Source organism: Cajanus cajan, chromosome 2 (assembly GCF_000230855.2).
Source record: "Cajanus cajan strain Asha chromosome 2, NIPB_CcT2T_4, whole genome shotgun sequence".
Lineage (NCBI taxonomy): Eukaryota > Viridiplantae > Streptophyta > Magnoliopsida > Fabales > Fabaceae > Cajanus > Cajanus cajan.
Window position 1 is genome coordinate 56,741,350 of NC_138518.1, and position 27,349 is coordinate 56,768,698.

A 27,349-nucleotide genomic window follows, 5' to 3' on the forward strand; every position below is an offset into this window, starting at 1 on the left:
TCTAATTAAGTTTATTAACCCTCTTAAGAAAAATACCAAAACCATAACCCTTATTATTATTTTATTAACATTAATTTGACCATAATTTAACGTTAAACTCAAACCAATTTAATGATTAATCCAATTTTAAAAGATTTTATGTAGTGCATACTTGTTTTCTTGTTCATAGTTTCAATTTTCAAAATGGACGTTCTCTACAAACAACAAAGTATTGGAATAGGATTAAAGGCAGAATCACTGTAGTAAAGTCTTGGATCCTAACAAGAGCTGATAATGTATCACATCAATTATATTTTGCCTAAGCAACACACTGTTTACTACATTTCAGGAAATTTGGACCAACTTTGTGATTGAGAGTTACATTCTCAAGCAATTTCCTCTTTAATCTTTAATCTTTAATTGTAGCAACAATTTATATCTTAACTCATTTCAATAGTTGAAAGTGAATTTTTTGGTTCCACAATTTGCATGCATTATTAACAAGGATTTGGGAAGGACTGAAAGCAAGTGGAACCAAACATTTACTTATTATCTAAAAGTACCCTTGTTAACAAATTTCAGGGAATCTTTTAGTGGGTTTGATCATTTGAAGTGATATCTTAAAGAATTGGTAATTGAAAAAGACTTTAATATTATTATTATTATCTGAGGTGGTGTTGTGATATTGAATAGGGGAGAGATTGAAGCAACATTTGTTATTGTTTCCATCAAAAGGGAAATGGCATTCTCGATAGCCACCGTGACCACCGCCCCTTATGGCTCATGGAAGTCTCCAATCACCGCCGAGGTTGTCTCCGCAGCCATAAAGGGCCTCGCCGGAACCGCCGTCGATGGCCGTGGCCACCTCATTTGCCTCGAAAATCGACCGACGGAATCCGGGTAAGATTAATCTCTCTTTCAATTCTGGGTTTTATTAATTTCTTTTTCTCGTTCAAAAAGAAAAAAAAATTGGGTTGAGAAGCTTGAAGTACGAAAAGGTCGAGTTATATTTTTTTTTTTTAAGGTCAAGTAGTCAAGTTATATTTTTTTTATAAACAAAGAAAAAATTATAAAAATAATCAAAATTTAAACTTAGATCTCGATGTTTCTAATTATCTTAATCTCGGTCAAATTACTTGACACACTAATTTACACTTTTACTTCATTAAGAATTCTAACCTTTAGTTTTTTTTTTTCTAAAACAAATTTTTTTAAGCTTTAAAAAAACCTTAAATACGATTTTATTATATGAAAAATGAGTTAACTTTAATTTTAGTAACAATTTTTTTCCCTCAAATATATTTTTAGTTAATGAAAAATTAGTTAGTTTTGATTTGATCTCTATAAAAAAAATCTTTATTTTTCATTTATCTAAAATTGAAACTATAATTTTTAGTTCTTATTTTTATATAATCTTTTTTAAATATTTTTTACATATTAAAACGATGGTTTAATTGCACTTTTGGTCCTTCTAATTTAGTATAGAAGCAATTTTGATCCTCATAATTTGAATTGCTTAATTTTGATCCATAAATTTAAATAATGGACAATTTTAGTCTCACAAACAATTTATCATCCAAAATTTAACAGAATTAATAACGGGAATTTTATACTAAATAAATATTAATTATATATTATTTAATTTCTTACGTGGCAAATTATCTAATTTCTTATGTGGCAAATTATTTAATATTGATATCAATAAATCATTAAAACTAAAAAGCATGAAATTATTAGTACACGCAAGCAGCAAAGTTTGAATCGACGGAAAGTGGTAGAGCAATTCGTTCAGCCCCTGTTCCTCGACGGTCTGTATTCTCATCCTCAGTTGTTTCTTCTCGCCCTACCCACAGGACCATTCACCCTCTCCCACTTCCTAATTCCCTTTCACCTTTCTCACTTGTAAATTTCACACTCCACATTCTCTCTCTTCCCTTGTTCATTTTTTTTTTATTTTAAATTTTGACTTTGAGTTGCATGCATTTTCTGGGTTCCATTGCATCCAACGCTGTTCACTCCCATGGCCCATGCTCTACAACCTTCATTCACCTCTTTATTCAATTATTCACTTATCATTGTAAACTCTCAATGGAATCGATGTTATAAAAAGTGTGCTTAAATATATTTCTGTAATGAAATTATACTTTTTTTTCTTCTAATTATTGGTTAAATAATAATAAACACAATACGGATCCTAAATCGTCTATTTCTTAATTTAATGTTCGGTGGCGTTATTCTTGATTTAATGTTAATCGTCATATTTCCCAGACTTCTTATATCAATGTCAATGCCTGACCCCAGTGGCTTTATCAAAACATGTATACAACGATTTTAATTAGTCTTATATCAATGTCAATGCCCGACCCCCAGTGGCTTTATATGAAATTTCTGCATTTTAATTATAAATATTTTACTAATCCTGCTATTGCAAAATGGCTAAATTTTATGCAGTATAATAATAATAACGCGTGTATCATTCTTTCTCACATATATTTTTTTTAATTTTAAATTTGACTAATTTAAAATAAAAGTATTTTATTGTGACATACTTTTACTGATATATTATCATGTAATGCTCTAATTTTTCACCCACTGTTATGTTTCTTTTGGAATGCACTAAAGATTGATGAATAGAAAAATTAAAATTGCTTTGTGTTAGTTACCCATTAAAGGTTTATAGCCAAGTTAGACTAGTAATCAACAAACCAAATTGAGCCACACCATAAACCAGCAAGCCAAAACCAGACTAACAACTAGCAAACCAAGCTAAACTAAAACAACAAACTAGCAATCCAAAATAGACCAAAACAGAGCAAAATTAGATTAAAAAAAAACAGTAAACATTATATGCAACCAAATATAATATATCGAATTACATTCAAATCATTATATCCTTTTATCTAAATACATCAGTCTTATGTAACACATAATAAAGTGAAGATCAATCCCTATGACTAAATAGAAGAGTCTTACATAATAATTACTGGTCAAATGAAAAGAAAAAAAAACTATAAAGACTTTGTAGATCAAGCCCTATCTATTATTGGTGCTTGTGATTCTTGAGTCTGTAGTACATGTGTAACAGAGGCTTCAACTTATGCAAGTGTGTTTGAAGCTTGGACTCCAGTATGTGTGTTAGAAGCTTGGACCTGTGCAAACCTCACCAAAAACCACATAAGTAATAATCCATAAAGACTAAATAAATAAACCTTTATTTACTTTTTAAAATTACCTTATTTTCACCTTTGGGAATTTCCCTGTCAGCAACTGTTTTCCCCTTACAAGTCCTTTTATTGTGACCAAAATTTTCACATTTCTTACACTTGATTGTTGTATGTTGCCTTGGCAACTTGTGGGGGTTCTGTGGCTCATCAATTGACCTTTTTCGTTGTTTCTTAGGTCTTCCAGGTGCTCTCCTCATGAGGGGAGGTTTTATAGGCTCACAATGAACTATAGGCCATAAATTAGGTCCATTGGATGGCATGCTTATGTGAGAGTATGTAGCCAAGAAAGTTGTCTTTCTGCAAAAAATAATTAACCCACGTTGAACAAATATACTAATATGTATTAATGACTACTCAAAATATGCATACCTGTAGTGAATACAAACATAATCTTCTGCAACATAATTATTATGCCACATGCAAGCAATAACATGACAGCAAGGAATACCCGTCAATTCCCATCTTCTACAAGAACATGAATGCTCACAAATATTTACCACATATCTTTTTGTGTCTCTTGACACTTCAAAAAGAGAAAATCTTTCATCTCCACACCAATTTGGACTCCACCCATTAGAATCTTGTTTATTTTTCTCAAGCAATTGTTGAATGATAGGACATATTTTACCTTGATACCTAAGCATTAAACCCCTTTGACTCACAATTCTATTTGTGATGTAAAACTTCACTCCCTCAATCAATGTGAATTTCCTTGCAAGCCACTCTGTCTTTGCTTGCCTATTTTTTGCTGTTCTATGACATGTGTGATTCTCATACAAACTCACAACTTGCCAATACTCATGGTGTTCTGACTTACTAACCCTTATATTAAACGGACAATCCTTCACACATCTTATGACCATCCTAGACTTGTCATTCTTGTTAAAGTGTAGATTTCTTTTTTGCACCATTGCATATTCCTTAATTGCCTCCTTCACGACCTTTTTTGTGTTGAAAATCAAGCCTACCTCAAACCGAACATTGGAGTTGTCTATAGGCATTTTAAATTTTGGAAATTTAGGTCTTTCTTCCTTGTCATCATCACTTCCTGAAGGAGTTTGTAAAAAATCAGAATCCTCATCTTCAATCTCAAAATCAACATTTGTTATTGGCTCTAAGTTTCTAGATAAGGTGGCAGCTCGTACACCATTACCACCCTCTTCAATATTGTGATCAATACCAATGTGATCGACATCTCCTCCTTCAGTAGAAGAGGATATTGTTTTCTTACAACCAATTGAATTAATTATGTTTAAGGGAAAAACCCTTGTCCACTCCCATTTCTCATCATGATCACTATCATCCACTGAAATATCTTCACTCTCAACCTCCTCCTCATCATTTGTTGCATACAACATATCTTCTCCAATTTTATAATCATCTTCTTCTTCAACTCGAACCTCAAATAGACCTCTATCTTGTGATTCTTCATCCCCCTTGTCTTCACTTATAGAGTTACCTTCAACATTATCAAGATCAACAATTTCAACTTCAATTGGTGTGTTTGTTAGATGTTCCACATAAACATCAACTACTTCATAACCTTTGACATCATTAACAAACTTCAATACATCAACGTCGCTATTTAATGGATTTAACCCATGAGCAAGAGAAAACTTTGGGTGGCTATACCACATACACTTGAAGTCTTTGTACCCAAGGGTTTCTACTAGTTTTGTCAAATCAATGTAGGACATTTCATCCACATCCCATCCCCACTCCATTTCGTTCACTTTTCCCTTTACATACATAAGGCAAGGGTGACTAACAAACATGCCTGCATGATTTATACGTAATTTAACCTCATGTACCTTTGTTGGTCTGTAAAAGTAACAAAAGAAAAGCACATATAACAATAAGCAACCGAGGAGTAAAAAACACACATCTATTCGACATTTGGAATAAAAAAAACATACGTATTAAGTATTTGAGACAAATAAAGCCAAAAATACACGAAAAACAAATTTTAGAACACAAAAGAGAATCATCAAAAAATAGAAAAAGCAATTTCCCCAAATTGGCACAAGAAAATACTTTTACCCCATTAATATATGTATAACAACTACTTACATGTTAGTGTATTTCTTTTGTCCAATTGAATCCATGCGGCCTCGTAATCCTGTGAAACGTATGATAAACTTCAAAATGTCAGACCCTTCCAAGCGAATGCGTGTGAAAATCAAATATAATCTCTTTTTCACGTGCACACATCCAATATAAACTATGACTACACGATTACCATCACTCAGTGAAAAGTGAAAAAACACAACCTTATTAACCCTAATCATGTTTCCTTTCTCATGTAGATTAAGAAATAGACAATTTAGGATCCGTATTGTGTTTATTATTATTTAACCAATAATTAGAAGAAAAAAAGTATAATTTCATTACAAAAATATATTTAAGCACACTTTTTATAACATCAATTCCATTGAGAGTTTACAATGATAAGTGAATAATTGAATAAAGAGGTGAATGAAGGTTGTAGAGCATGGGCCATGGGAGTGAACAGCGTTGGATGCAATGGAACCCAGAAAATGTATGCAACTCAAAGTCAAAATTTAAAATAAAAAAAAAATGAACAAGGGAAGAGAGAGAATGTATGGAGTGTGAAATTTACAAGTGAGAAAGGTGAAAGGGAATTAGGAAGTGGGAGAGGGTGAATGGTCCTATGGGTAGGGCGAGAAGAAACAACTGAGGATGAGAAAACAGACCGTCGAGGAGGGCTGAACGAATTGTTCCATCACTAGAAATTAGCTTTCCGTCGATTCAAACTTTGCTGCTTGCGTGTACTAATAATTTCATGTTTTTTAGTTTTAATGATTTACTGCTATTGATATCAATATTAAATAATTTTCCACGTAAGAAATTAGATAATTTGCCACGTAAGAAATTAAATAATATATAATTAATGTTTATTTAGTATAAAATCTACGTCATTAACTCTGTTAAATTTTGGATGGTAAATTGTTTGTGGGACTAAAATTGCCCATTATTTGAATTTATGGATCAAAATTAAGCAATTCAAATTATAAGGACCAAAATTGCTTCTACACTAAATTAGAAGGACCAAAAGTGCAATTAAGCCTAAAACGATTTTCGTAAGTGTTATCCATGATATATCCTGTTAGAGTTTGAGACGTATAGATCCTTAAACTAATAATTTTTTATCTATCTTAAAATGACCATTAAATATTAAGTGACTTTAAATTCTAGAGGGATGAAAATATAAAATATATATTTTATAAGAATTAAAATAAAAAAAAATTGTTCAATTCACAAGGACAAAAAATAATTTTATAAATTTTAGAGAAATAAAAAATGAAGAAACAATTTAACATAGATCAAAATTAAAACTCACTCATGTTAGAATGACTAAGGATATATTTAAGTTTTTTTTTCCTTTATTTTACATCTTTTTAAAATTTATAAATATTATTTTTATTCTTCTATAAATAAATTGTAATTTTGATCTCTCTAAAATATTTATCTTAAATTTTTATGTTTATAAAATCTAAATTCATTATTAGTTGTATATCGATTATTTTATAATAGATAAATAATATGCTAAAATAGTGTCGCAACAATTATAAGTCCTATTTGAGATAATTAATATCCTAATAAACGCATAAGTTGTTTACATTAAAAATTATTATATAATAACATATAATTAAACCATTAAGATCAACATAGTAATAGAGGATTAAGACACTATGCAGATGATCTTAATAAAAAAATTATAACATATAATTTCTAAAATTAAAATACAGAAGTGTAGTCTCATGTATTCACTTAGTGTGCAAAATTTAATCATTGATGGAAGTTTGAATGGCTCATATTTCGATATTGCAAATTATACTTAAAACATGTATTCAAAATTTGAACCATCCAATCTCTGTTCAATAACTCTAATTTGCATGTGTATGAGTAAGCATTCCTAAAATTAATTTTGTAATTATAGTTAATAGAAATTTTTTAATTTGATATAATTTATATGTGGAATATTAAATATGTAAATATTAGCATATAATCACTTTAGTTGATATTTGAATGTGACTTAAAATAATATAACATGAATATTTTTATCCCTCAAAATTGATTTTTTTTCTCTCTTCTTTTTCTTTCTATTTTTTTCTTAACTAACAAAGAATATTACTATTCATATGTTTTTATTATTTTACTTTTTCATCCAAACGCATTTGAGAACCAGCGTAAAACTTATTTTTAATACTTTTCTTTTTAATAGTTTGTTAAAAATATATACAAAAAAATTATATCAATTATTTTGAAGTTTAACATGCACATCCTAAATATTTCTAATTACTTTGATAAATTGTTGAATCATTGTTATATTTTATATAATAAATAATAGATATTTATTTATTTATTTTTCAAACAAATACTTTTAATTTGGAATTTGCAATTTATACCTTTTTTGGTTTAACTTTTGTTTCAGGCGAGGAGTCCTTGTTCTTGAGCCGGAAAACACAGGAGATGAGGCTGTGGATATTACTCCTAAGGAGTTTGGAGTGAGAACATTGGCTCAGGAATATGGAGGTGGTGCTTTCACTGTTTCTGGGGATATTCTCTTCTTTGTGAATTACAGTGATCAAAGATTGTACAAGCAGTCCATTAGTTCTCTAAGTAAGGATTGATCAACCATCATTTTTTTTTATTTTGCAATAACCACATTTTCTAAAACAATGTCATGAATTAATTCCATGTAATGACATTTTTGTTTGTTCCGCTTAATCATTTTTTAGTTACATCTAGTTTTGTTTTCTCTGCAAAGAAATTCTAGCAACACAATTTTTAATGCACTCACATTCTTTATTGAAAAATAATATATGCACGGAGAGTATAAATAGTTCTTACTTCTTGCATTGTCATGTATCATGAGTTCGGTGACTTGTACAATAACTATATTAAAACTCACAACTATGGATTATAGGACAAAATATATGAGGGTGGGAATGTGATTCATCATTTAATGGGTCTCTGGATTTCATTGACTAATAATAAGTGATTCGACTTCTCTAAAGTGATGAAAGGTAAGTTAAGTGATTCCAATTTTCCAGCCCATTCATGATTTGTTTATGAATAACAACAGTTGAATTATTATCAATTATCAAGATTACTTATTTTACACTCTAAAGTGAGTGCTCACTTTAGAAAAGCAAAATGTAAAACTATGTTAGTAGCATTTTTGTTCCTGATAACTAACTTTGGTTAGTGTGTAATTGTGTACATATATCATTTGTATTAATTTGGGAACCTTGATTTGACACTATGTTATTCTCAAAAAGTGTATGTGAAGCAATGTTTCTCAATTTTGTGTTTGAATATTTTTGGTTTATTGCCTTGCAGATGTGCCTCCTGTACCACTCACTCCGGATTATAATGGACCTTTAGTCAGCTATGCTGATGGAATATTGGATGCACGCTTTAACCGTTTTATTAGTGTTAGGGAAGGTAAAGAGTCCAAGATCAATTTTTATTCAAGGCTCATATTAGAGTGTTCTCACATTGTTTTTACTTGTTTCATTATTCATTTATTTGGTCATAAATGTGTAATTATGTTGCTAGATCGTCGAGAAAGCAGTCTGAATCCACCTACAACAATTGTATCTATAGCACTTGGCATCAAGGATATTCAAGGTAATAAGTTTCATATTACAACTGTGTTGAACCTGTAGAGAGGTTGAATAATATTGCAAATAAGTATTTCATTGTTGCTCATCCAAGGTTTTGAAAAATTGTGTTATTTTCAGTTGCTTGATGGTTGTTTTCTTTATACGATGAATTGTTTGATATTATGTCTGACTCAACCGTGTGACATTCAGAACCAGAAGTTCTACTTAGCGGGAGTGACTTTTATGCTTTCCCCCGTCTAGATTCTAAAAGTGAAAGAATAGCATGGATTCAATGGAATCACCCCAACATGCCATGGGATAAAACAGAACTTTGGGTTGGCTACATTTCTGAAAATGGGTGAGCAAAACTCTTTCTTATGGTAGTAACTTGTAAGAATTAAGATAGTTTGCTTAAGCATGTAGGTTTTACAATTGATGTGATGAATAATCATTTTCATTTTTTATGTTTGTTTTGGTTTTTCAAATCTATTACAAGTCTATCTATATATGATGTCCTTAAATATGAATTCTAGTACTTTTAGAGAGAGATTCAGTTTTTTCTTCTGAATCATTTAGCACATGTTTAATATTTTGTTGATTATGGAACATCATGTTAGGATATAGTATAAAGGAAATTAGAATAGTTATTAGTTAGAAAGATATCATGGGCTAGGCCCATCACATCTATAAATAGGCAATTATTGGGTAGAGGGGAGTCATTCAGATTTGTTCACATTTGTAAATTGAGCATTAGCCCTTTGTGAAAGGGGAAATCCTTTGTGAAGGGAAAATCCTTGGAAGAGATATTTCTCTCCTATTTTGTGTTCTTTTTACCATTTTCAATAAAATCTTTCTTTTCTTTCTCTTTCCTAATTCTTGGTTCCTAACACATCATATGGTGTTTCTTCTTTCCATAACCTAGAAAAAGGAGAAAAGTGATTACTTGGTTCGTATCCACTTTTCAAATCTCAACTATTAACACAACTTATTCACACTATACTTTTCTTCATGCACTGCTTTCACAAAGGATCATGTATATGTTTTCAAAACTTAGGTACAATTCTTTAAGTGTGATTGGTGTTGTTCTCCAATCAAAATTGGAGTTTTAGCTCAATAATATGCATAAATGTATATTAATGAGACCTACATTAAATATACTTACATAATACACGGTAAAACTTTAACTCTAATTAGAAAATAGCACTAACTGCACCTAAGAAACTGTACTTAAGTTTTGTCATATATTTTATTCCCTCTAAAAAGATTTCTTCTTTACCCATTTTTGTTTCCTATTTTGTATTCTGGATCTCGTTTTCATGTTCCAGATGATAGTTGGACTACCTATTTTTTATTATGTGTATATGTCATGTTTCAACGTGAAGCTTAATCATCGTACGGTTCCATGCAGCAAAATCTACAAGCGCGTTTGTGCTGCTGGATATGATCCTTCAATTGTGGAATCTCCAACTGAGCCCAAATGGTCCCCTAATGGTACATAAACTAAGCATTTTTGAAATGCCCTTCCCCAAATATTACTTAGCAATTTTATACAACCAAAAGTTGACATATTAGCACTAATCAACTAATCATCAATCATTTAGTTTCATTGAAAAATGTTTCTTAAGGTCATTGTCATGATAACTCTAGACATGCGCTTATGATCCTTGATCTATGTTAATTCACGAACACTAAAAGTTCGGTGATTTAAAACTTCTTATGTTTTAATTCTCTTGCTTTTATAACATATCTTTCATTGGATGTTGTGGTTCAAATCTTACCATTGAGTCTAAGAGGAAGATTTGTTTTGATCTTTTTGTGCATCTTGGTTTATTATATTTTTATTTTTTAACTATGCAGGGGAACTATTTTTCATCACAGATAGGGAAAATGGTTTTTGGAATCTCCACAAATGGGTAATTTTATTTCAGATTTTATTTCTTCAAGCCATTAATTATATATAATGGTTTTTTTTGAACTTCTATTTTTTTTTTTAATTTCTGCATTTTAAAATATTCATTAATAATTTTAATTGGAAGTAATTTGTCCAGAAATTTAATTTCACAATAGTTTTTAATACATCCTAAAATTAAAGTTTTAAAAGTGTTCCAAAATTTACTGAAAGTCGTTAGGTCAAATAGTTTGGCAGTTAGATTCTCTAATCAAGGTTCAGGATTCGATCCTGTCTTAGACATAGAGTCGTGATTAGTGGTATTATTTTATCCTTAAAGAGCCGACCCAGCGGGAAGGATTTATATCTCCTTGTTAAACAAAAAAGAACTCTTCCAGAATTTTGACTATACAATGTATTAAACACTCTTTTGGAAATTTGATTTTAAAAGTGATTTATTTAATGATTTCCATAATTAATTTTCAGAAGAAGCAATAATATCTTGTTTAAACATGGGTAATTTTATAATAACAACTAAAAAAGATGGGTGGTGCAAAAAAGCACCCACCAATCACCATACATAAAAGTTTATTAAACATAATTTTTAGGCATCATCAATTCTAGTCAGTTTTTTTTTTTTTTTTGGTTTGATCCAATCAGTGAGGTTAAACATCTTTTTATTTTAATCATACGAATGCTTTCTGTTGATATTTTACTCTCTATACAATCACTCGTTCCCTTTTTGGTTTGCTTCAATTCCCAAGTGTAAAAGATGATTGTGACAAATAATTCAATAGCATGCAAAAACTTTAATGCATTTTTTGCTGGACATACAATAGTAGTTATTAGTTCATCACTTTTCTAACTTACATAATTGGTTACAGATTGAGTCCGAGAATAAGGTTGTTTCTGTTTATTCTTTGGAAGCTGAGTTTACAAGGCCACTGTGGAAGTTTGGTATGAATTCATATGAATTTGTTCAAAGTACTAAACAGAGAAACTTAATTGCTTGCAGTTACAGGTGATTCTAAGTCTACTACTTGCAAATCTCTATATTTGTGTGTGCTTCCAAATCAATTCAAGGTTTTGATTGTTGCAGGCAACAAGGGAAGTCATATCTAGGAATTATTGATGCGAAGGGCTCAAAGCTAACTGTGATTGATATTCCTTGCACAGAGATAGATAACATAGTAATTTTCAAGATTGTTTCATTATTTTTCTCTTTTGGGTTTAAATCAGTTCCTGAAATGCATTAATAATCTTATTTGTTAAATCATGCCATTGTAGACATCTGGTAATGATTGTTTATACGTTGAGGGAGCATCTGAGGTTCTTCCATCGTCAGTGGCCAAGGTATTTTCTTCTTTCACCCATCATTTTATTTTTGAGTTACTTCAATGCACCCGATGACAACTCTCTTGCTTTCTAGGTGACTTTTGATGATGATAAATCAAAAGCGGTGGACTTCAATATTATTTGGTCATCCTCACCGGATAGTTTGAAGTATAGTTCCTACATTAGTAAGCCAGAGTTGATTGAATTCCCAACTGAAGTTTCTGGTCAAAATGCTTATGCGTACTTTTATCCACCTTCTAATCCGGATTTCCAAGCTAGTGAAGAAGAAAAGCCTCCATTATTATTAGAGAGCCATGGTAAATCTTGGTCTTGTATTTGTACTAATCACATTATATTTCATATTTTAATTCATTTGGCCAATTAGATGTGGAAAACCTGCGGATTGGGCTCTTCCCTCTATAACTAGAGTTCACATGTTGTTTAATATCTAATGATTTACTTTCATGATAATTGAAAAGGGATTGCCTTTTAAAAAATTAACTGTATGCTAATACTCTCAAATATTACGAAGAGCATGACTCATTTCAGAAACAATTTTGACAAAAATGAAAGTGACAGTAGCAATTTTGATTTCAAATTGTTGAATACATATTGACTTCGGTTTATTTGTATTTTGTTTGTCGTTCTTATCTCATTTCAGAAGGACAGTACCAATGATTTCGACAGATTTTACATTAATATGTTTCTAGTTTCTGATTGTGACAATTATAACATTAGTCTTCTTGATAGGTGATAAAGTAATATCAGAGATATATTACACATGAAAATTTAATGCTTCATAATATGATATGATATTGTCATGAATCATGATGCATTTTCTCTTATGAATTGGTGGTATCAAGGTTATACAAATGGAAGATGAATTGAAACTTCAATATGTTTTAAAAGAAGTTTGACTAAACTTTCTCAATTGAATTCAATTTTCAATTGAGATTTGAGAAGTGACAAAGTACCTTGTTATTGCTTTCATTGCACTTGATTACTTTTGTCAAAGTTGTCATGTGTAGTTTCACTCAACCTAATGGCTTCATACAACAAACACTTTTACATGTGCATTATTTTATTTGGACATTTCAGGTGGACCAACTCAAGAAACTTGTGGAATTTTAAATTTGAGCATTCAATATTGGACTAGTCGAGGTTGGGCAGTTGTTGATGTTAATTATGGTGGAAGCACTGGTATGTTTCTCAATTCTCACTTTATCTACTAAATTATGTTCCAAATTATATTACCAGTTTTATACCTTCATTTTCTCGTTAGTAGGCTTGTTTATTTATTTATTTGTTTATTTTATTAGCCATCCTACAAAGTTTTGGTTATTTACAATTCACTATTTCATGTACATTACTTCTAGCCTGTTGTAGTCATTTTCATTAGTTAAAAAGATGAAAGTCAGTTCATCTGTCTTTCATATTGTTTGGAAGGTTATGGCAGGAAGTATAGAGAACGACTTTTGGGACAGTGGGGAATAGTTGATGTCAATGATTGTTGTAGTTGTGCTACATATTTGGTAATTATTTTCTTTACCATTTCCAACTTTTTTGGTTGATGGATTTGTTATAAGAGATGTTATATGATAGTATAATTTATCATCTAGGTGGATAATGGAAAGGTGGATAAGGAGCGATTGTGTATAATGGGGGCCTCTGCTGGTGGGTATACCACCTTAGCTGTTCTTGCTTTCAGAGAAACGTTCAAGGCTGGGGCTTCTTTGTGTGGTGTGAGTGTGTCTTCTGATACTTATGTTTATAGATACATATACCTTTCTCAATCTCTTGGCCAATATCTTGTATAACACAATATTTCTTCTTATAACTTAACTGTTCTTTCTGATATTTATTTGCCAATGGGATCTCTTGAACAGGTAGCTGACTTAAACTTGTTGAGAGCAGAAACTCATAAATTTGAATCCCATTATATTGATAACCTAGTTGGTAAAGTCAATGATGATAATTTAAGGTACATGTTAGTTCATCTGTTTATTTGTTTTATTTGGCGTTTAATATATCTCATGTGGTTGCAGGAGGTGACATTGAGAAAGAGTGCTATGAAAGATCCCCAATCAATCATGTTGATGATTTTTCCTGTCCCATTATTATATTTCAAGGATTGGAGGACAAGGTTAGTAGTGCTATTATTATTTCCCCTTACCATACTCAATACATGATAAATGTATTTTATGCATTGTAGGTTGTACCACCGGATCAAGCTCAGAAAATATATGAGTCAGTGAAGGAAAAAGGCGTGCCAGTTGCTCTTGTTGAGTATGAAGGAGAACAACACGGTTTTCGAAAGGTGCGTTATGATTTAATTATTTATATTTTTGAAAAAAACAGGGTCTATATGCAGTAATTGGTTGGATGCAGGCTGAGAACATTAAGTTTACACTTGAACAAGAAATAGTCTTCTTTGCACGATTGATTGGGCACTTTGATGTTGCTGATGATATTACGCCCATCAAAATTGACAACTTTGATTCATAATGGATTTTATAGGGGTACTGATGTTGGATTTCTTGTATCTACATAAAAACAAGTTCTAAGCAATCTTTGTTCTCAAATCTAAATAGTGCTTTGTAGAAATTCAAGAACTCAGATGGAAAGTATTGCACCAATGAGCTTCTTCTATTGCATAACCATATAGTAGTCTTCTATATAAGATCTGTGTCAATGCTCATAGCAAAAAGTGTGCTAAGTTTCTACTATAATTTATGTTTTGAAAGTGAGCCGAGGATACTACAAATATTTGTTTTCTAGAATATGTCTTGCATGGATGGGGAAGGGAATGATAAACTGAAGTGTTGTTATAGTATTAAACTCATGTTTTGGCAATAAAGTGCATTTCTTTTATCTGATCCAAGAACGATGATCCATGCAACTAGTTCCAAGCATGAATTTTTAATAAAGGTTTTTATTTTTGATAAGTGAATTTGCGGTTACAGTTGCTTTCCTTACACGAGCTAGACTTTTGGTAGCAGCCATGTATTCCATGATTAAGGAGTGGAAGCTGAATCAAATCTTATAAGATTCACTTGACCAACCTTTCGTAACCAAAAATTGCATAGTGGAAACCATCTTCTAAAAATTGAGCAAAGAATCAATCATGATGTTCCATGGTTGGTTTCAAAATTGTTTATCATGTTGCATGTTAACTCTCCAATTATTAAAAAGGAAAAACTAAGTAGCAAAAATAAATATTCATGGTTATGACTTTTGAATATTATTTTATTTTTGTTTGCTCAATATATTATAAGTTTACTTATACAGATTTAGTCATCAACTAATCACAATTAAACTATTGAAATCTGACTATTGTCTTTACCAATTTAATGACCAGTCTAGCTTTAAAAAAATCGTTCAAATTTTTATTTTGAATTTGCAATAAAGGTGGAAGTAGAACCTTATGATCTTATATAATATAAAGATAAACAAATGATCTAAATTCAAATTATACAATAAAACTCCTGATACACACTCCTTACTCCTTAACACCCGTTTGTAATTAATAATGTTATAACGTTTGGTCTCTTATTTTTGTAAGAAATATTTTTTTGGCTTAGAACATTGCTAACTATCGAAGTATATCTTATAGTGAGTCTACAAGATTGCGATGTAACAATATAATGTGATATTGTGAGGTTAAAGTGTTATCAAATGAAATTTGAATTAAGAATAAAAATTGTTTTAAATTTTATAAGAATGAAATCAAACTTAAATTTTATGAGAACTAAAATTAGATTTTCAAAATTTTTCAATGACAAACAAAATCTTGCCATGTGACAACTAAAAATACCCATTTGCATAATGTTGACATATTTTTTTTTATATTTAATGATTATAAGTATCTTTTTATCTTCTAAATTACATTTACTTACTCTAAACAAGCTAAATATGTATTTGATATTCCTAATTACGTAATTGTGGAAAAAACATGTATAATAAAAAATTTATCTTCTAAATTACATTTACTTGTTTTAAACAAGTCAAATATGTATTTGATATTCATAATTACGTAATTATGGAAAACACATGCATAATAAAATGCTTATGAGTAATTATTTATTCCATACATTATTGTGTTATTTATATGCTTTATTGAGTAAAGAGTATATGTATTAAAAAGGTTTGTATTATAATTAATTCATAAACAAATATACATAATAATTTTATTGATTTTTATAATAATTATTTTTAAAAAAAGTATATTAACAATCACTTTTAATTAATTAATGGTATAATTTTTTTACAAAACAAAAAATTATACTTTTTAAATGTATAAAAATCGCTTCCTTATTACTTTGGACGCGTGAAATATTATGAAATGTTTTTAATTTTTTGTAATACAAAGGAAGAAAACTTTTAAAATTAATTTAAAGTTTAATAGAACATGCTCCAGAAATCAATTACTATAAAAAATCAAAATGATATTAATAAAAAATAATAGAATTATTATATGACATTTTCATAATTTTTTTTATTACTTTTCATCACATTAATTATTTTATATCATATATTTTCCTCCTTTATTGTCATTTTCCTTTATCATAAAAAGTGGAGTTCAACGTGATTTCATTCTCATAAGTATATAAAAGTTCGTTTTTAATTTCTCATTTTTTTAAAATTAACTTTTGTTTTTTAATAAAAAAAAATCTTAAATTTGATTTCATTACAAATTTTGATAATCTAATTTAACCATGACATCTTGTCACTAGACACATCATGCACGTATGCCAATTAAAAGAATAAAAAATCAAAATTTTAACTAAGAATTATTATTAAATTGGATTAGCAAAATAAATAATGAACTATAATTTTAGCATGTGTATTACATAGATTAAATAATTTTTAAATATAACCTAAAATTATAATAAACTATATATAAATATGATATTTAAATATATAAATTATATTTAAGATTTTTATAAATAGATACTTTTAAACATATAATTTATATTTTAAATTTATAATAAATAATTTATATTATAGTACAATATTATTTTTATTTATTGATAATTTATTTTAAAATATTAAAATTTAATTAATAAATATATGTAATAAATAAAAATTAAATTAAATAATAAATTAAAAATATCTTTAAAAATCCTTTTGCTAAAAAATATACATACAAACAAGGATTGATCCATGTTTAGACAAGTAGAGCAATTGCCTTCACAAAAATTTTACCATATCTCTTTTTAATAAAAATATTAATTTTTTTAAAGAAATATATATTATTAATTATATTTTAATTATCTTATTATATTTAATATAATAAATATATTAATATATTATTTTATTATTTAATTACTTTCACATTATGATAAAATTAACATAATTTTTTATGAAAAAGATTCACTTATTTTATAAGTAAATCTTGATAAATTTATTATATTTAATAATTAATATTTTTCATCAATTATTTTAAAAATCTAATTATTAAATTAAATTTTTTTAATATATATATCAAGTTTATAAAATTTTAAAAAGATTGAAAATAAATAAATTTTTATTAACATATAAAATATTTTTTTTTATGATTATTAGTATTATTATTATCTGAGGTGGTGTTGTGATATTGAATAGGGGAGAGATTGAAGCAACATTTGTTATTGTTTCCATCAAAAGGGAAATGGCATTCTCGATAGCCACCGTGACCACCGCCCCTTATGGCTCATGGAAGTCTCCAATCACCGCCGACGTTGTCTCCGCCGCCACAAAGGATCTCGCCGGAACCGCCGTCGATGGCCGTGGCCGCCTCATTTGCCTCGAAAATCGACCGACGGAATCCGGGTAAGATTAATCTCTCTTTCAATTCTGGCACTTATTAATTTTTTTTCTTGTTCAAAAAGACCAAAAAAAAAAATTTTGTTTGAGAAGCTTGAAGCACGAAAAGGTCGAGTTGTACTTTTTTTTTTTTTTGTGAAGGTCAACTGGTCAAGTTATACTTAACACACTTTTTTACACTTTCACTTCATTAAGAATTCTTCCTTTTGAGTTTTTTTAAAAAGAAATATTTTTTTAACTAAAAAAAAACTTAAATATGTTTTTATTATATTAAAAATGAGTTAATTTCGATTTTAGTAACAATTTTTTTTTCAAATATATTTTTAGTTTATGCTAAATTAGTTAGTTTTGATTTTCATCATTATAAAAAAAAACTTTATTTTTTATTCATAAATTTAAACTACTATTTTTAGTTCTTATTTTTATGTAATCATTTTTAAATGCTTTCTGTGTATTAAAATATTAAGTAATTACTGGGAGTTATTCATGATATATGAAATAATACTTATTTATCTATTTTAAAATATTTATTAAAAATTAAAATTAGTGAAGGATGAAAATAAAAAATATATTTTATAGGAATTAAAATAAAAAAATTATTCATTTCACATGGAAAAAAAACAATTTTATAAATTTTAGATAAATGGAAAAATGAAGAAATAATTTCACATAGATCAAAATTGAAATTTACTCATATTACAATGATTAAAAATATACTTAATTTTTTATTTTATTTTTCTAAAATTTATAAATATTATTTTTATTCTTCTATAAATAAATTATAGTTTTGATCTCTATAATATTCATCTTTAATTTTTTATGTTTATAAAATCTAAATTCATTGTCAATATCGATTATTTTATGATAGATAAATAATATGTTAAAATAGTGTCGCAAAAATTATGAGTACTATTTGACATGATTAACATTTTAATAAACATATAAGTAGCTAATATTGAAAAGGATTATATAATAACATATAATTGAAGTGAACTTAATAATTGAGGATTAAGACACTATCCACATGATCTTAATTTCAAACTGTAATGCCGATATTATAATTTTGAAGAATAAATAAAATAATAACATAATTTCTAAATTAAAATACAGAAGAGTAGTCTCATATATTCACTTGGTGTGCAAAATTTAATCATTGAGGGAAGTTTGAATGGTTCAATTTTCGATATTGTAAATTATACTTAAAACATGTATTCAAATTTTGAAACATCCAATCTCTGTTCAATAACTCTAATTTACATGTGTATGAGTAAACAATCTTAAAATTAATTTTTTAAAATTGGTTTTAATTAAAATTGATTATAAGTTAAGGTAATTTATGTTTGAATTTTTTACTTTTAAATTAAATTATTAATAATAGTTAATATATATCTTTTAATTTAACATAATGTATAGGTTGAATATTAAATATGTAAATATTAGCATATAATCACGTTAGTTGATATTTGAATGTGACTTAAAATAATATAACATGAATATTTTTTATCCCTCAAAATTGATTTTATTTTTTCTCTTCTTTTTCTTTCAATTTTTTTTCTTAACTAACCAAAAACATTCTTATTCATATTTTTTTATTATTTTATTTTTTCATCCAAACACATTTGAGAACCAGCGTAAAACTTATTTTTAAAACTTTTCTTTTTAATAGTTTGTTAAAATATATATATATATATATATATATATATATATAAATATATCAATTATTTTAAAGTTTAACATGCAGATCCTAAATATTTCTAACTACTTTAATAAAATGTTAAATAATTGTTAATAATAAATGTTTATTTATTTTTCAAACAAATACATTTAATTTGGAATTTGCAATTTAACCTTTTTTTGGTTTGGCCATTAACTTTTGTTTAAGGCGAGGCGTTCTTGTTCTTGAGCCGGGAAACACAGGAGGTGAGGCTGTGGATATTACTCCTAAGGAGTTTGGAGTGAGAACATTGGCTCAGGAATATGGAGGTGGTGCTTTTACTGTTTCAGGGGATCTTCTCTTCTTTGTGAATTACAGTGATCAAAGATTATACAAGCAGTCCATTAGTTCTCTAAGTAAGCCTTGATCAACCATCATCTTTTTTTATTTTGCAATAACCACATTTTCTAAAACAATGTCATGAATTAATTCCATGTAATGACATTTTTTCTTGTTCCCCTTAATCTTTTGTTAGTTACATCTAGTTTTGTTTTCTCTACAAAGAAATTCTAGCAACACAATTTTTAATGCACTCACATTCTTTATTGAAAAATAGTATATGCACAGAGAGTATAAATAGTTATTACTTCTTGTATTGTCATCTAATGAAAAATTGTCATGTAACATGAGTTCGTTGACTGGTACAATAACTATATTAAAAGTCACAACTATGGATTATAGGACAAAATTCATAATTATCTTTCTTTATTATAGGACAATATATATGTGGGTGGGAATGTAATTCATCATTTAATGAGTCTCTATGGATTTCATTGACTAATAACAATAAGTGATTCGACTTCTCTAAAGTGATGAAAGGTAAGTTAAGTGATTCCAACCCATTCATGACTTGTTTGTTATGAACAACAACAGTTAAATTATCGTCAATTATCAAGATTACTTATTTTACACTCTAAAGTGAGTGCTCACTTTAGAAAAGCAAAATGTAAAACTATGTTAGTAGCATTTTTGTTCCTGATAACTTTGGTTAATGCGTACATATATCATTTGTACTAATTTGGGAACCTTGATTTGACACAATGTTATTCTCAAAAAGTGTATGCGAAGCAATTTTTCTCAATTTTGTGTTGGAATATTTTTGGTTTATTGCCTTGCAGATGTGCCTCCTGTACCACTCACTCCGGATTATAATGGACCTTTAGTCAGCTATGCTGATGGAATATTGGATGCACGCTTTAACCGTTTTATCAGTGTTAGGGAAGGTAAAGAGTCCAAGATCAATTTTTCTTCAAGGCTCATCTTAGAGTGTTCTCACATTGTTTATACTTGTTTCATTATTCATTTATTTGGTCATAAATGTGTAATTATACTTGTTTCATCTTAGAGTGTTCTCACATTGTTATACTTGTTTCATTATTCATTTATTTGGTCATAAATGTGTAATTATGTTCCTAGATCGCCGAGAAAGCAGTCTAAATCCACCTACAACAATTGTATCTATAGCACTTGGCAGCAAGGATATTCAAGGTAATAATTTTCATCTTACTACTGTGTTGAACCTGTAGAGAGGTTGAATGAACATTGCAAATAAGTATTTCATTGTTGCTCATCCAAGGTTTTGAAAAATTATTATTTTATGTTGCTCGATGGTTGTTTTCTTTATACGATGAATTGTTTGATATTATCTCTGACTCAAACTGTGTGACATTCAGAACCAGAAGTTCTAGTTAGCGGGAGTGACTTCTATGCTTTCCCCCGTCTAGATTCTAAAAGTGAAAGAATAGCATGGATTCAATGGAATCACCCCAACATGCCATGGGATAAAACAGAACTTTGGGTTGGCTACATTTCTGAAAATGGGTGAGCAAAACTCATTCTTATGGTAGTAACTTGTATGAATTAAAATAGTTTGCTTAAGCAATGTAGGTTTCACAATTGAGGTGACGAATAACTGAATAATCATTTTCGTTTCTTATATGTGTTTTGGTTTTTCAAATCTATTACAAGTCTATCTATATATGATGTCCTTAAGTATGAACTCTAGTACTTTTAGAGAGAGATTCAGTTTTTTCTTCTGAATCATTTAGCACACGTTTAATATTTTGTTGGTTATGTAACATCATATGGTGTTTCTTCGTTCCATAACCTAGAAAAAGGAGAACAGTGATTACTTGGTTTGTATCCACTTTTCAAATATGAACTATTAACACAACTTATTCACACTATTCGTTTCTTCATGCACTGTTTTCACAAAGGATCATGTATATATTTTATTCTCTAAAAAAATTTCTTCTTTACCTTCCATTTTTGTTTCCTGGATCTCGTTATCATGTTCCAGATGATAGTGGGACTACCTATTTTTTAGTATGTGTATATGTCATGTTTCAACTTGGAGCTTAATCATCGTTCGATTCCATGCAGCAAAATCAACAAGCGCATTTGTGTTGCTGGGTATGATCCTTCAATTGTGGAATCTCCAACTGAGCCCAAATGGTCCCCTAATGGTACATAAACTAAGCATTTTTGCAATGCCCTTCCCCAAATATTACTTAGCAATTTTATACAACCAAAAGTTGACATATTAACAGTCATCAACTAATGATCGATCATTTAGTTTCATTGAAAAATGTTTCTTATGATCATTGTCATGATAACTCTAGACATGCGATTAGGATCCTTGATCTATGTTAATTCACGACCTCTTAAAGTTCGATGATTTAAAACTTTTTATGTTTTAACTCATGCTTTTATATATATCTTTCATCGAATGTTTGTTGTTCAAATCTTACTATTGAGTCTAAGAGGAAGATTTGTTTTGATCTTTTTGTGCATCTTGGTTTATTATATTTTTATTTTTTAACTATGCAGGGGAGCTATTTTTCATTACAGATAGGGAAAATGGTTTTTGGAATCTCCACAAATGGGTAATTTCAGATTTTATTTCTTCAAGCCATTAATTATATATAGTGGTTTTTTGAACTTTTGATTTTTTTAATTTCTGCATTTATAAATATTCATTAATATTCTTAATAATTTTAATTAGAAGTAATTTCTCCAGAAATTTAATTTCACATTAATTTTTAACACATCCTAGAATTAAAATTTTAAGAGTGTTCCAGAACTTACCAAAAATCTAGTGGTTCGGCATTTAAGCTCTTTAACCAAGGTTCTGGATTTGATCCCTATCTTGAACATAGAGTCGTTATTAGAGTTACCAATTTATCCTTATAGAGCCAATCCGGTGGGAAGGATTTATATCTCCTCGTCAAAAAAAAAAAATCTTCGAGAATTTTGATTATACAATTTACGAAACACTTTTGGAAATTTGATTTTAAAAGTGATTTATTTAATTATCTCCGTAATTAATTTTTAAAAGAAGCAACAATATCTTGTTTCAACATGGGTAATTTTAAAATAACAACTAAAAATGATAGGTGGTGCAAAAAAGCATCCACTAATCACCATACATAAAAGTTATATAAACAATTTTTAGGCATGATCAATTCTAGTCAATTTTTCTTTTTTGGTTTGATCCAATCAGTGAGGTTAAACATCTATTTATTTTAATTATAGAAATGCTTTCTGTTGATATTTTACTCTCTCTATAGTATCACTTGTTCCCTTTTTGATTTGCTTCCATTCCCATGTGTAAAAGATGATTGTGATAAATAATTCAATAGCATGCAAAAACTTCAATGCATTTTGTGTTGGACATACAATAGTTGTTATTTCATCACTTCTCTAACTTACATAATTGATTACAGATTGAGTCCGAGAATAAGGTTGTGTCTGTTTATTCTTTGGTAGCTGAGTTTACAAGGCCACTGTGGAAGTTTGGTATGAATTCATATGAATTTGTTCAAAGTACTAAACAGAGAAACTTGATTGCTTGCAGTTACAGGTGATTCTAAGTCTACTACTAGCAAATCTCTATTTTTTGTGTGCTTCCAATTTGGTACTTTCAATTCAAGGTTTTGATTGTTGCAGGCAACAAGGGAAGTCATATCTAGGAATTATTGATGTGAAGGGCTCAAAGCTAACTGTGATTGATATCCCTTGCACAGATATAAATAACATAGTAATTTTCAAGATTGTTTCCTTATTTTTCTATTTTGGTTTTAAATCAGTTCCTGAAATGCATTAATAATCTTAGTTGTTGAATCTTGCCATTGTAGACATCTGGTAATGATTGTTTATACGTTGAGGGAGCATCTGAGGTTCTTCCATCGTCAGTGGCCAAGGTACTTTGTTCTTTCACCCATCATTTTATTTTCGAGTTACTTCAATGCACTTGGTGACAACTCTCTTGCTTTCTAGGTGACTTTTGATGATGATAAATCAAAAACAGTGGACTTCAATATTATTTGGTCATCCTCACCAGATAGTTTTAAGTATAGTTCCTACATTAGTAAGCCAGATTTGATTGAATTCCCAACTGAAGTTTCTGGTCAAAATGCTTATGCGTACTTTTATCCACCATACAATCCGGATTTCCAAGCTAGTGAAGAAGAAAAGCCTCCATTATTATTAAAGAGCCATGGTAAATCTTGGTCTTGTATTTGTAATAATCACAATTTATTTCATATTTTAATTCATTTGGCCGATTAGATGTGGAAGACCTGCTGAGTGGGGTCTTCCCTCTCTAACTAGAGTTTACATGTTGTTTAATATCTAATGATTTACTTGCATGATAATTGAAATGGGATTGCCTTTAAAAAATTAACTGTATACTAATACTCTTAAAAATTATGAAGGAAATGACTCATGAGAGCATTTAAATGAAAGTGACTAGCAATTTTGATTTTACATTGTTGAATACATATTAACTTGGGTTTATTTATGTTTCGTTCCTCGTTCTTTTCTCATTTCAGAAGGATAGTACCAATGATTTCGACAGCTTTTACATTAATGTTTCTAGGTTCTCATTGTGACAATTATAACATTAGTCTTCTGGATATGTGATAAAGTAATATCAGTGATATATTACTCATCTTCTAATAAATGTCATACTCCTGAAATTTCAATGCTTCATAATATGAGATGATATTGCCATGATGAACTCTGGGAAATTGGGGTATCAAGGTTATACAAATGGAAGATGAATTGAAACTTCAATATGTTTTAAAAGAAGCTTGACTAAACTTTCTCAATTGAATTCAATTTTCAATTGAGATTTGATAAGTAACAAATTACCTTGTTATTGCTTTCATTGCACTTAATTACTTTTGTCAAAGTAGTCATGTGTAGGCTCACTCACTATAATAGCTTCATACAACATACACTTTTACGTGCATTATTTTATTTGGACATTTCAGGTGGACCAACTCAAGAAACTCGTGGAATTTTAGATTTGAGTGTTCAATATTGGACTAGTCGAGGTTGGGCAGTTGTTGATGTTAATTATGGTGGAAGCACTGGTATGTTTCTCAATTTATCCACTAAATTAAGTTCCAAATTATATTACCAGTTTTATACCCTCATTTTCTTATTAGTAGGGCTTGTTTCATTACTTATTTGTTTATTTTGTTAGCCATCCTGGAAAGTTTTGGTTATTTACAATTCACTATTTCAAGTACATTACTTGTAACCTGTTGTAGTCTTTTTCACTAGTTGAAAAGATGAAACTCAGTTCATCTATCTTTCATATTGTTTGGAAGGTTATGGCAGGAAGTATAGAGAACGACTTTTGGGACAGTGGGGAATAGTTGATGTCAATGATTGTTGTAGTTGTGCTACGTATTTGGTAATTATTTTTTTACCATTTCCAACTTTTTTGGTTGATGGATTTGTTATAAGAAATGTTATATGATAGTATAATTTATTATCTAGGTGGATGGTGGAAAGGTGGATAAGGAGCGATTGTGTATAATGGGGGGCTCTGCTGGGGGGTATACCACCTTAGCTGTTCTTGCTTTCAGAGAAACTTTCAAGGCTGGGGCTTCTTTGTACGGTGTGAGTGTGTCTTCTGATACTTATGTTTATAGATACATATCCTTTCTCAATCTTTTGGCCAATATCTTGTATAACACAATATTTCTTCTTATAACTTAAGTAAAGAATATAAGTTAAGCAATTGTCCTTTCTGATATTTATTTGCCAATGGGATCTCTTGAACAGATAGCTGACTTGAACTTGTTGAGAGCAGAAACTCATAAATTTGAATCCCATTATGTTGATAACCTAGTTGGTAAGTCAATGATGATCACTTAAGGTACATGTTAGTTCATCTGTTTATTTGTTTTATTTGGTGTTTAATATATCTCATGTGGTTGCAGGAGGTGACATTGAGAAAGAGTGCTATGAAAGATCCCCAATCAATCATGTTGATGACTTTTCCTGTCCCATTATTATATTTCAAGGATTGCAGGACAAGGTTAATAGTGCTATTATTATGTCCCCTTACCATACTTAATACATGATAAATTATTTTATGCATTGTAGGTTGTACCACCGGATCAAGCTCAGAAAATATACGAGTCAGTTAAGGAAAAAGGCGTGCCAGTTGCTCTTGTTAAGTATGAAGGAGAACAACACGGTTTTCGAAAGGTGCGTTATGATTTAATTATTTATATTTTTGAATAAAACAGGGACTATATGCAGTAATTGGTTGGATGCAGGCTGAGAACATTAAGTTTACACTTGAACAAGAAATGGTCTTCTTTGCACGATTGATTGGGCACTTTGATGTTGCTGATGATATTACGCCCATCAAAATTGACAACTTTGATTCATAATGGATTTTATAGGGGTACTGATGTTGGATTTCTTGTATCTACATAAAAACAAGCTCTAAGCAATCTTTGTTCTCAAATCTAAATAGTGCTTTGTAGAAATTCAAGAACTCAGATGGAAAGTATTGCACCAATGAGCTTCTTCTATTGCATAACCATATAGTAGTCTTCTATATAAGATCTATATCAATGCTCATTGCAAAAAGTGTGCTAAGTTTCTACTATAATTTATGTTTTGAAAGTGAGCCGAAGATACTACAAATATTTGTTTTCTAGAGAATATGTCTTGCATGGATGGGGAAGGTAATGATAAACTAAGTGTTGTTATGGTATTAAACTTATGTTTTGGTAATAATAGTCCATTTGTTTTATCTGATCTAAGAATGATAATCCGTGCAACAGTTCCAAGCATGAATTTTTAGTAAATGTTTTTATTTTGATAAGTGAATTTGCGGTTACAGTTGCTTTCCTTACATGAGCTAGTGTTTTGGTAGCAGCCATGTATTCCATGATTAAGGAGTGGAAGCTGAATCAAATCTTATCAGATTCACTTGACCAACCTTCCGTAACCAAAAATTGCATAGTGGAAACCATCTTCTAAAAATTGAGCAAAGAATCAATCATGATGTTCCATGGTTGGTTTCAAAATTGTTTATCATGTTGCATGTTAACTCTCCTATTATGAAAAAGGAAAAATTAAGTAGCAAAAATAAATATTCATGGTTATGACTTTTGAATATTATATTATTTTTGTTTGCTCAATATATTATAGGTTTACTGATACAGATTTAGTCATGAACTAATCATAATTAAACTATTGAAACTTTTGCTATTGTGTTTACCAATTTAATGACTAATCTCGTTTTAAAAAAATGGTTCAAACTTATTATGAATTTGCAATAAAGGTGGAAGTAGAACCTTATGATCTTATATAATATAATGATAAACAAATGATCTAAATTTAAATTAAATAATTAAACTCCCGATACACAGTCTTTATCACCCTTCTTTAATTAATAATGTTATAACGTTTGATCTCATATTTCTGTAAGAAATATTTTTTTTTTGCTTAGAGCATT

General features: G+C 29.3%; 3 protein-coding genes across 6 annotated transcripts; 2 read left to right on the top strand and 1 right to left on the bottom strand.

Moving 5' to 3' along the window:
• Window positions 1-504: 504 nt before the first annotated feature.
• Window positions 505-14,930, top strand: LOC109811315 (peptidase uncH). Its single transcript, XM_020375018.3, has 18 exons — window positions 505-879; window positions 7,660-7,847; window positions 8,571-8,675; window positions 8,790-8,861; window positions 9,047-9,194; window positions 10,245-10,327; window positions 10,694-10,749; window positions 11,609-11,745; window positions 11,824-11,914; window positions 12,012-12,077; window positions 12,154-12,376; window positions 13,158-13,259; window positions 13,506-13,591; window positions 13,679-13,801; window positions 13,946-14,015; window positions 14,105-14,202; window positions 14,272-14,376; window positions 14,448-14,930. The coding sequence occupies exons 1-18, from the start codon at window positions 719-721 to the stop codon at window positions 14,562-14,564; spliced, it is 2,031 nt and encodes a 676-aa protein (XP_020230607.2). The 5' UTR covers window positions 505-718; the 3' UTR covers window positions 14,565-14,930.
• On the bottom strand, window positions 2,798-6,006 carry LOC109811316 (uncharacterized). Of its 4 annotated transcripts, none has more exons than XM_083068484.1 (5): window positions 5,918-6,006; window positions 5,274-5,322; window positions 3,573-4,980; window positions 3,212-3,500; window positions 2,798-3,128 (listed from the first exon to the last, which is right to left on the bottom strand). In XM_083068484.1, exons 1-5 carry the CDS (start codon window positions 5,945-5,947, stop codon window positions 3,075-3,077), a joined length of 1,830 nt encoding a protein of 609 aa, XP_082924610.1. In that variant the 5' UTR covers window positions 5,948-6,006; the 3' UTR covers window positions 2,798-3,074. The 4 variants fall into 4 exon arrangements, with proteins under 4 accessions (XP_082924610.1, XP_029129784.1, XP_020230608.1 ...); XM_029273951.2 differs by having other exon boundaries at window positions 3,573-5,024; XM_020375019.3 differs by having other exon boundaries at window positions 3,573-5,024; window positions 5,824-5,948.
• Window positions 14,931-17,650: 2,720 nt separating the features above from the next.
• LOC109811323 (peptidase uncH) lies at window positions 17,651-26,428 on the top strand. Its single transcript, XM_020375027.3, has 18 exons — window positions 17,651-17,870; window positions 19,747-19,934; window positions 20,697-20,801; window positions 20,995-21,066; window positions 21,252-21,399; window positions 21,961-22,043; window positions 22,408-22,463; window positions 23,304-23,440; window positions 23,527-23,617; window positions 23,715-23,780; window positions 23,857-24,079; window positions 24,855-24,956; window positions 25,197-25,282; window positions 25,369-25,491; window positions 25,657-25,726; window positions 25,815-25,912; window positions 25,981-26,085; window positions 26,157-26,428. The coding sequence occupies exons 1-18, from the start codon at window positions 17,710-17,712 to the stop codon at window positions 26,271-26,273; spliced, it is 2,031 nt and encodes a 676-aa protein (XP_020230616.1). The 5' UTR covers window positions 17,651-17,709; the 3' UTR covers window positions 26,274-26,428.
• Window positions 26,429-27,349: the final 921 nt, after the last annotated feature.